The sequence below is a fragment of the Curcuma longa genome, chromosome 20 (assembly GCF_044706935.1).
Source record: "Curcuma longa cultivar G26 ecotype Majalengka, Jawa Barat chromosome 20, ITB_CL_G26_1.1, whole genome shotgun sequence".
Lineage (NCBI taxonomy): Eukaryota > Viridiplantae > Streptophyta > Magnoliopsida > Zingiberales > Zingiberaceae > Curcuma > Curcuma longa.
In genome coordinates, this window is record NC_133880.1 from 2,035,499 (window position 1) to 2,046,559 (window position 11,061).

Consider the following 11,061-nt stretch of genomic DNA (forward strand, 5'->3'; position numbering starts at 1 on the left):
AAAATCGCAATTAACAGTACTGACAAATTAGGCAAGCTCTTGACCAAAAAAATTGGGCATGCTTACAACAGTAGCATGTTTGTATTTTTCCGTTGTATTTGATTATATCTGATGAAGGATCGCGAAGTTGTTTTCTCTTTTTTTTCAATCTTCAATTTTTTTTTATTAATAAGATTTTACATGTAGATTTATGTAGTTACAAGCATCGTGCAAGTAAAAAGAAAATATGATCTGAACATGCTGACCCGGAGGATTCAATTAAAAACAAAAACCTTTAAATACAACCGAATTAATTTATCTTGCCCTCGCATTCTAGCAGTCCGGATCCTGAAACTAGTGCAAGCCGAACTGTTGAGTAAAATTTCAGTTCAGAGACATGATTCCTCATCCAAATCTCTTCAAAATCTTGAATGGCAGATTCCACGAGATAATAGCTTTTGCATTTGCTGAACATAGCTCAAGCAGTTTCTGGGCCATATAAACCTCGTTACAAGAGATTTCACAAAACCTATTAAAACTTAAGGCATTACCCGAATAATAAGTTGAGCCTTTTTGGATTAACGGGACTCCTTATAAGAAGTTCCTCTGCACTGATCCAGATGAGAAACGAGAAGCCAATCCTTGTGCCATATTGTCAGCATCAAAGTTGACCTTTTTCCGCCCAGCAGTCAAATCTTTCTCACGGTCCCAAGGTTTCCAAGGATGCCGACCTTCCCATTCTTCTTTCTCTGGACGCTTTACTTTCTTTTTTGGACGAGAATTCTCCTCTCTGTATTTTTGCACCAGCGATATCGAACGTTTTGAAGCATTATATTTGTCAACTAAGTCAGCATCCCTCATCTGTCTTTCCTTTTCACCCTCAACATCACCGAGAGTCTTGGCTTCATTATAAGCTTTCAAATAATTCTGCTTTGCCTTTTGTGCCTTGTCAAGGGGGTTGTTGGTCCAAATGCTAGCATCACCTCGGCCCACTTTAGTGATCCTACTAAATGAAGTTGATTGCATAGTCCTTCCTGGTTTTCTTTCAGGAGGCAATGTTGTCATCCATTCATCCCTTTTTGATGGTTCCCTCTCATCCTGTTTGATGGGTGCCATAGGCATAGCAAGAAGTTCATCATCACCTACCATTGATATCCCTTGTGATTTCCTCCACTCAGCAGCTTCAAGTAGTGCTCGCAATTCCAACTTCATCTCCTCTTCTTCCTCTCTCTGTTTAATATTGTCATCAAGGCTCTTACGCTTGTCAGGATCCTGTAAATCTTTGAATGCTTGGGTCAATAATACAAATGCTTGGTGTGCTTGAGGATGAGTACATTTGTCCGGATGCACCAAAAGAGATAACTTCCAGTATCTTTTCTTGATAGTTTCAGGTGACATCTTCCAATTGACTCCAAGAATGTCATATGGTTTATCAACATCAGCACCAACAATCCGAGCTACCTCCTCAAAGCGTTCAGCTTCATTTGCAGATGCAGCTTCTGAAACTATGGCGGGAGGAGGAGGAGGGCCAATGAGCAATCCACTGTCAATTTCCAGCTCATCTCCCTCGAGAGCTCGAAGAGAATCTCTGGCCACCGCAACACCGGATTCGGGCAGGGCATCCCGTCCCTCAACTGAAGCCTCAAAACATCCCACCACCGTCTTCGCCATCCCGAGCCTCAAAATTGAACCCTAAAACTGTTCCAGAGACGAAAGGGGACACGGGGTGGCTGCTGCTGCGTCGAGCGGCGTCTAGGGTTTGGCGAGAGGGGGGAGTCTTCTTCCGATTTTACAAATGCCTTTGCCGTCTTCTTGTGATCGGACCCGAAGTGGAGCGGCCGAAAGGCTGCGCTGCTGCTGCCCACCGGACTGAGTGGAGAGCGTCGGACCTGCGGTCGCGACGAGACGACGGCGTTCGGGCGGCGGAAGCCGCGCGTGTTCGGGCGGTTCCGACGAGGAGCGCGTCGGGCTCGCGGTCGCGACGAGACGAGGCGCGAGGAGGAGCGCGTCGGGCTAGCGGTCGCGACGAGGAAGGGGCGCGATGATGCGTGGAGAGATGTCGAAGAAGAAGAAGGAGGGCGGCGGCTAGATTTGGCGAATCTAATCTCCTTAAAGTAATATTATAGATGATATTTATTATAAGAGATAGATCTTTATTTATAAATAAATATAGAGATTTTTTCTAACAGAATTATTGCATAAAAAATATATTTATCCTTAAATATTCTAACTGTTTCTTTAATTGTGCTTCACATTAATTGTGTATCTTTTCCCTTTATAATTCATACATGTGCCATGGTACCTAAAAAATGAAATACATCTTCGTGCTACGAAATTATAGTAGATCTAAAATCTCCATAAGCAAGAACCACTAAACTCCGAAATAGGTGCGCAGGGAAAAACACAAAATAAATTATATTGATAAAGATCCCTAGGGTTCCATAACCAACATGAGCATAGTTGATCGACAGGTTCAAACTCAAACAAGCATCAAATCCAGAGGAACCCAAATGACAGGATGGATCAGGGATTGAGAAGAGTACCTTGAAAGATAGGAGCCGCAAAGAGAAGCAAGAGTAGGAGGGCGCAAATCCTTATCACCATGGCGGAGGAGAGATCGGAGAATCACACGGTGACCACTTGGGAAAAAAATGAAACATCATTCCAGGAAAAATGGGCAGATACGGTTTGATTAAATCCAATAACAAATAGCCTTGTTCTTTTTCTCCCTGTGTATTTGATCCTATTTAGGCTCTAATTGGAACTATGCAATTGCCACATAGAGCCATTCAATGCCAATGCATCAGATCGTCAGCGTCCTTAGAACATGAACGGTAGAGTTGTTAAGTATGGCATGAACATGTCAATTGGAGGGGTGTGTTTAAAATGATGGCCCTCCGAGTCAACCAGAGGGTGTTGTCTCTATTGATATCCTATGTGGGAACTCTTTTCCAATTAATTCCATATGGATATTAATGTAATGAGGCCTCTATGACAAAATTTCTTCAATTTGCATTTTCTCCCTTGAGGTTGAGACCAAGTGCCAAGCAACGACAACAGTTTACGAGTAAGAGGATGTTGGGAACAATGAATTAATAATAATTTGCGAGAATGAGGATGTCAAGACAAAGGGAAAACAAGCATTTAAAACTTAGGAGAGGAAGAACATTTTCATCGATGGTCAATTTGACCTCCTCGTCCATTCTAATTAATACAGTTTATATGACCCAACTTCTGCCCAATTACTTGCAGACCCCACACACAAACCACAATCCACAAGATCCAATAACCTATTAAGGTTTTGAACCACAATCCTATGCACAGTCAATGATGGTATCTAATTTTTGGAATTCAACCCTAACCTCTACTATGGTTTACTTTCTTCTTCTATATTTTACTATTCTATTCCTTCCATGGCACCATGGTGACTTAAGCATCAAAGGGGCCGAACTTCACTGAGTAACTCCAACACTCTCTGACACGTGTTAATCTATGCAGGTCTCGCCACATCACGAGAGAAAGCTTCATCATGGACGTCCAGTGAGGTGGTGATTTTCCGCCACAACACTAATCAATATAGATGGTCTCAATATTAATCTTGCATATTAAAAAATTTTGGACTTGTAAAATCTTATACTTGTGATTTTGATGTAACTGAATGCAGGCTAAGGTAGGCTTACTCCAACATTCCTATCTTGTGAGAATTGTCAAAAACTGCATACTTGGACCTTTGTTTCCCAAATGCATTGTTCTAACTTTCAATTGATGCCTTCTACCAAATAATGGTTCCATGGAGTTCGTTGCTCCTTCCTACCACCTTTTTTAGTTAGTTTCTTCTAAAATATTCTTCTCGTAATGAGCCAAGTTTTTGCTTGCCTTCGACCATGGGTTATGTTGGATGGCATTCACCATTAAGCCAATAAATGCAGTCATGCCTCTTTTTTCCTTCATTTTCCTGTGCTAGGTTTGGAATTAGAATTGGACTAAGGAAGAAATGCAGAGGGTATTTGCTAAAGAAAAGAAATGTTCAGAAGAAATATAGGCCAATGGTATTATAAGATCATTGCAAATGCATCCAAAGAAACATCCCCATTATGTGGGTACTAGGAGGTGGGTTTTCTTTTATGTTCTTCATTTCTAAATTATACATTCATCAATTCTATTTTCATAATGGTTTAATGAAAATCTGAGGGCCCTTCTTGGGTTATTTGTTGCAGTATTTGTATCTATCGTCCATTTCATGCAGTCCTAGGCCATCTACCTTTGACTGTCTTGAGGCAGACATTTACTCCTAAACTTTGAACCTTGCAAGTGAAGACTTGGCTACGATCTATGACTTGTACCTGGCCACTTGATCCTCAAAAGAGCAACCTACAATGAACTCTTGTGCAAATTTCTCTCATAACATTAATTATACCTAGTCACTTAATTTTCACAAATTCCATAAAATTTTAGGATGACATTTGGTACATTATTAGGTAACTTTGTAGGGCATCTGGAATACCATGCAGATAGGACATCACGAGAAAATGAATAGTTTGGTTGAACAAAAACACACACATATAATAATGCTATGAAGTTACTGAAATTCTTGCATCGACATGTTTGGTATAACAACAGTTTATTAGGAATGATGATTCAATTTTCCTAACTAACCCTGAGAACTAATAATACCTAACACACATATAACATAGCACATGATGAACAAAATTAATGCATAAAAATTTAAAACATCAAACAAATCAAAGCTTCAAAGGTTCAACATAGTCGTGTGAAGCATACCTATAGCCTTATGGCAGTTCTGCCATTGCCTATATCATCACCACAGTAGTGATCCTTACTCTGGAGAACAGGGAAAAAAACACATTTGATTAAACATCAACTTCCAAACTAGTTTCCACATTAGAGGGCAACAACCCAACTTATGTAACAAGATATGACGAGTACCAAGTTGAAAAATGGAAGAGATTTTACTTAATTAGAAGTCAAAGAATGGCATGGCTGCACATCCAGTTCAAGAATAAGATTGCAACACTCTTCCTATAATTATGACTAAACATCAAGATCTCCATATTCATTTCTAAAGTAATAAAATTCTAACTGATTCAAGTACTTGAATCGATAATCATTAACAATACGGCAAATTGATGATGATGCACGTCGAAGCCATAGAACCGCTTGTGTCTCATATCCTGATATAAGAAAGATTATCTGGCAAAACACCAGATAAAACAAGAATGAAATTTCTGGTCTAAGCTTTGGCTCAGTTAAACCAATCAAATTTTGTGTTTGCTTCAAGAAACTTGGCAATAAATACTCCTCTCTTTCTTGTTATGAGATAATCTCAAAAGGAATTCATCAAGAATTTATCAAAGAATATGTGTCATGAGATTGGATTCCTTAACCACGCAGGGGAGTGTTTCTTAACTGATCAAGTTCCAATCCAAAGTGAATAGCCAGATCCCTCCTCCCTCCATCAAGGAGAGTGTCTTTTATCTTACTATACAACTGACCAGGAGGCCTGATTCCCCTATCCAGCATCTCCTGGAAGTACCTGCAAGCATCATCTAACCTATTCATGGAGCAGAATCCATTGATCATTGTTGAAAACATGTGCATACAAGGAGGTATTCCTTTTTCATTCATTTGATTCCATACTTTTATCGCCATGTCAATTCTTTCAATAGTACAAAACATGTTGAGCATCATTGAGTATGTGTTTAGTTGGGGCTCACAACCAAATTTTTTTTCCATACTCTGAAAATTTGCATAAGCCTCTTCTATCTTTTCAGCTTTGATCAGATGATGAAGTACGATTTCAAAGGTACGAGCATTTGGACCAATACCACACTTCTTCATCTCTACAATCATTCCAAAAGCATCCTCAAACTTCAGGACCCAGCAATACGAACCTACAACAGCATTGTAAGTTGGTAACTCAGGGGGAAACCCATTAGCTTTAGAAAGCTCAAAATACTTAAGGGCTTCATCCAATCTCTTCTCTGAACCGAGTCCATTAATGAGAGAACAATAGATGTGAGGGCTTGGCTTGCAATTGTTTGCTTCCATCTCATGAAAGATCTTTATAGCATCATCACACAGTCCAGACTTGCAAAAAGCATTTATTATTATGCCATAAGTCACAACATCAGGTACAATGCCCTCATCCAACATTTTTTGATATGTTACTCTTAAGCTGGCCAAATCACGAACAAGGCCCCAACCTTCCAAAAGAATGGTGTAGGTCTTAAGATCAGGTATAAACCTCTTTGTTCTCTTCATTTCATTACAAATCTCCTGAGCCCTTTTAACATTTTTAGACTTGCTAATTGTATCTATTAAGCTGTTATAATCAGATAATTCTGCTTTCAATCCAAACAATGACATCTTTTCAAATGACTCAACTGCTTCCTTCAACTTCTTAGCTCTGACATATCGCCTGATTATCAATGTGAATGTTTCTCTCTTCAGCAAACCTCTACGCATCATAATATCCACCAAGTTCCATATCAACCTAAACTGCTTGATCTTTCCGAGTGCTTCAATTAGGTGGTGGAAGATTTCTGAAGTATACACGAAACCTTTCTGTTTCTCAGCCCAACTAAAGAAATAGTGTGTAATCATCCCTGAATTACTAAGTTTCTTCAACACTTCGGCTACCAAAGTTGGAGAGACACTTATTCCAGCTTCATCTAGACTAGAATTTATGTTCAAATTTGGCTGGTTGGATAGTATCTTACAAATTCTTTCAGCTTCCTCACAGATTTTGGCACAAGAATTTGAAGTCTCACAATCAGTAACGGCCTCGACAACAAATTTCGTTTCCGGTGAATTGTGATCGAAAGACTTCAACCCACCCGCTACAAATTGTCGGCCATCTATTTGACATATCTCCTTCTTCGCAGGATTTACCTGTGTCCTCTCTGCTGAGTCACACAGATTGTGAATATGTTTACCCAAAGTGATTGCAATATCCTGATGACCAGCTGCCGAGCGATAAGATACGAAATTTCTCGGTTTTGCTTTTGCCAATGACCGATATAGGTAAATCAAAACCATCTGTAATCTGAGTGCAAAGAATCTTGCAGGATTAAAAAAGATATTCAATAATTCCAGTCGAGGAGAAGGGGAAAAAAACCTCTTTTATGAAAAAGTAATAAGCAGGAGAGAAGAACCTTCGAACGAAATCAAGACAGAAGAGTAACAAGATGAGTTCCGCTGGAAATGGCGAGTGCAGAGCAAGGAGGCTAAAAGGCCAGTAAAATTACGCTGCGGCGACGGGTATAGCGAGAGAGGAGAGCGGTCAGCGCCGCTGCCACTCGCCGGCGGTAGCAACGGAAGGGAAGTGTTTAGGGCTCGAATCGTCCTCGATGGGCCGCAGAATCGCAGCCCAATCCATTATACACAGATTGAAGGGGTGTGCGGAAATTTTATTTTAGCCCTCTGATTTTACTCATTTTTCAAAATACTTTTGAGGAGATCAATTTTTTTAGAATTTGTAGTTTGACTATTATGTATTATGTGGACAAAATTTATATGAAATCCTTTTAATCATAATATTTATTAAAAAAATAAAATTATGGCACTCTTTATAAAATTGTGCTATGACACTTATTTACCATGTTTAATGTAATGATATATGACCCCAAAAAAAAAAAAATCAAATTATAGCATGTCTACCAAATTATCACACCTATTGCAATTAAACCGTGAGGCACTTATTAACCAAATGTTAGCATTCATCTTTAATTATTATAAACAACTTATATGTATACATTACACCTTCCTTAAGATGGATAAGGGATAGGGTTATAAATGACTCAAACTGTTGTTTAAGCTTATTTAATAATATAACAGAGCCAAATCAAATTGACTTTAGAATGAATTACGTGAAATGGGTGTTGAAATTTGATTTGATTTTTTTTATAAGTTTGAGCTTGATCAAGCTCAACTTGAGTTTAATTATTTTATCGAATTTTCAATTTAAATTTATTTTTGAGAGTTTGTTTATTTGTTTATAAGTTTTATAAAAATTTTATTGATGAATTAATTTATAAATTTTATTATATCATTTATATGTAATTTTATAATAGTGTTTATAAATAATTTTATTATGAATATTAATAAATTGAATACGTGTTAAATTTTATTCATTTAATTTAATAATTTATTTAAATTTATTTATTTAATTAAACTTATATATTAAATAAATATAGATAAACTCTTACTAAGGCATAACATCATCAAATTTTGTCATCAATTTGATTCACTTACAACCCTAAAGATGTGTTAATTTATTTTCAATCGGGCCACCGTTAAATTAGATTCTACATTTAATCATTAGAGATAATAAAAGTATAGAATTTAAATGGCTGAATTTAAATTCTAACTTATTTGATCCGTCGAGATTGGCTTGACTTATTGTTGATCTTGGTTGTATAGGCTAAGCTGTCAAAGAAGGCTAAGTTGCTAGACTAATCGAGTGGATGAATGATCTAAGTGGTCGAAGTTGAAGAAAAATAAGTAAAGATGAATGAAAAATATTCTCGTGCACCATTTCTTTATTCAATATGGAAATATATACATTGTACAACAATTGTATATAGAAATAATAAAAAATAAATAAAATTATTATATTCCTTGCTAAGAGGTTTTCTTCTTGATCAAGTTTTCTCAGAATAGGATATTTTTTATATCAAGAATCTCTAAGATCTTGAAGAATAATTGTATCTTTAACACCCTCCAGCAAGCGAAACGGGGAGGCACACACCATGAACTTGTCTCGAAGAAGGGCAAAACGATGCGAGGACAACCTTTTTGTGAAAATGTCGGTAACTTGATCTTTGGTAGAGATATACTGAATCAGAAGTGCCTTTCGAGCAACACGCTCATGAACAAAGTGAAAGTCAATCTCAATATGTTTTGTACGCGCGTGAAAAATCGGATTGGCAGTGAGAAACGTGGCGCCAACGTTATCACACCAGAGAACCGATGGTTGCAACATGGGAACATGGAGCTCACTGAGAAACGACTGGAGCCAACATAATTCAGCAGTGGCATGTGCTAAGGCATGATATTCTGATTCAGTACTAGAGCGAGCAACCACTTGCTGTTTCTTAGAATTCCAAGAGATAAGAGTGTTGCCAAGAAAAATACAATACCCAGCGGTAGATCGACGATCATCAGGACAACCTGCCCAATCAGCATCAGAATAAGCAGTCAGCCCCACTGAAGATGAGGGTCGAAAAAGGATACCATGGTGTGGCGTATGCCTAAGATATCGAAGAATACGCTTAACAGCCACCCAGTGAGAGGCAGTGGGAGATTGCATAAACTGACATGCACAATTGACAACAAATGCAATTTCAGGACGTGTAAGCGTAAGATACTGAAGGTCACCAACAATACTCCGGTAGGGCTGAGGATCAACTAAGGGATCACCATTATGGCGAGAGAGGGATGAACCAGAGGCAACAAGAGTGTGAAGGGGTTTTGAGTTATGCATCTGGGTTCTAGTCAATAAATCTGTAATGTAGCTAGCGAGATTGGCTAAGGAAAAGACCTTGGGGTGTGTGAAGCGCTTCAACACCAAGAAAATAATGAAGGTTACCCAGATCTTTAAGAGGGAAAAGCACACCCAGTGTGTGAATGACAAAGGCAATGTGAGATGGTGAGTTGCTGGTAAAAATTATATCATCGACATAAATCAAGATATACGCCGTTATCTCAAAAGTGTGATAGACGAAAAGAGAGGAGTTTGATTTAGATTCAAAAATCCAAGGTTGAGCAACGATGTACGGAGTGTCGCATGGCATTCTCGTGGAGCTTGCTTTAGATCATATATAGCCTTGTGAAGACGGCAAACATGGTCAGGAAAATCAGGATGAATAAAGTCAGGGGGCTGAGACATATATACCTCCTCATGCAACATCCCGTGTAAAAAGGCATTACTCACATCAAGCTGATGAATGAGTCATTCTTGGGAGACAGCAAGAGCCAATACCGTGCGAATAGTAGTGGGCTTGACCACATGGCTAAAAGTCTCAACATAGTCAATTCCTTGTTGTTGGTGGAATCCCTTAGCAACTAAGCGGGCTTTATAACGAATGTTCTAATTTAATTATTTTTCAAACATCTCAATTAGCAAACTCCACTTGATTTCTGTAGTGGGCTTGGCCACATAGCTGAAAGCCTCAACCAAGCGTCTCATTATTGACTAAATGTTCTAATTTAATTATTTTTCAAACGTCTCGATTAGCAAAACGCTGTACATATTTTTTTTCTTAATCATTTTAGCCATCATTATATATATTTTTCTTATGACTCTTTTGGATGTAATCATATTCTTCAATATTAATTTCATCCTATATTTGATTATTACGAGTTTTAAATTTTTTTAAAATTTTTTTAAAATGGACGTTTTAAAGATTTTAAATATAAAAGTATAATTAACAGTCATACTAATCTCAACAAATTGCCGTTGAGTTAACCGTAGTTTAACTTCCAAAGCGACGATTTCTCGTCCCCGCTCTCACAGTCTCACTGCCGCCGATGCGCCCGGCCGGAGTGCATCAAGAAGACCAAGCCCCCTCCGAAGATGGCAGCGGCCGGTCGGAGGAGGGAGAGATCAAGGAGTCTCCTCGTCCTCCACGGACGTCTTACACCTCCTCCAACATCGCCGATGGCGAAGTGCCTCCGCCGATGCGCCCGGCCGGAGTGCATCACGAAGACCAAGCCCCCTCCGAAGATGGCAGCGGCGGGTCGGAGGAGGGAGAGATCAAGGAGTCGCCTCGTCCTCCACGGACGTCTTTTGCCTCCTCCAACATCGCCGACGGCGAAGTGCCTCCGCCGATGCTCCCGGCCGGAGTGCATCACGAAGACCAAGCCCCCTCCGAAGATGGCAGCGGCGGGTCGGAGGAGGGAGAGATCAAGGAGTCGCCTCGTCCTCCACGGACGTCTTTCTCCTCCTCCAACATCGCCGATGGCGGAGTGCCTCCGCCTCACACCAAAAACCCTAGATCTGATTTGTCCACTGCCGCTGTGGACTCCGTCGGCCACCGCCGCGTTCGCCAACGCACCCAC

At 39.4% G+C, this 11,061-nt stretch overlaps 2 protein-coding genes across 3 annotated transcripts; both read right to left on the minus strand.

The window, feature by feature from the left end:
* Positions 1-196: 196 nt before the first annotated feature.
* On the minus strand, positions 197-1,650 carry LOC141813536 (uncharacterized). Its single transcript, XM_074701504.1, has one exon. It carries the CDS (start codon positions 1,648-1,650, stop codon positions 571-573), a length of 1,080 nt encoding a protein of 359 aa, XP_074557605.1. The 3' UTR covers positions 197-570.
* A 3,018-nt stretch (positions 1,651-4,668) lies between these two features.
* Positions 4,669-7,238, minus strand: LOC141813886 (uncharacterized). Of its 2 annotated transcripts, none has more exons than XM_074701885.1 (2): positions 7,155-7,238; positions 4,669-7,060 (listed from the first exon to the last, which is right to left on the minus strand). In XM_074701885.1, the coding sequence occupies exon 2, from the start codon at positions 7,036-7,038 to the stop codon at positions 5,380-5,382; it is 1,659 nt and encodes a 552-aa protein (XP_074557986.1). In that variant the 5' UTR covers positions 7,039-7,060; positions 7,155-7,238; the 3' UTR covers positions 4,669-5,379. The 2 variants fall into 2 exon arrangements, with proteins under 2 accessions (XP_074557986.1, XP_074557987.1); XM_074701886.1 differs by having other exon boundaries at positions 4,669-7,045; positions 7,155-7,232.
* Between the last annotated feature and the right edge of the window lie 3,823 nt (positions 7,239-11,061).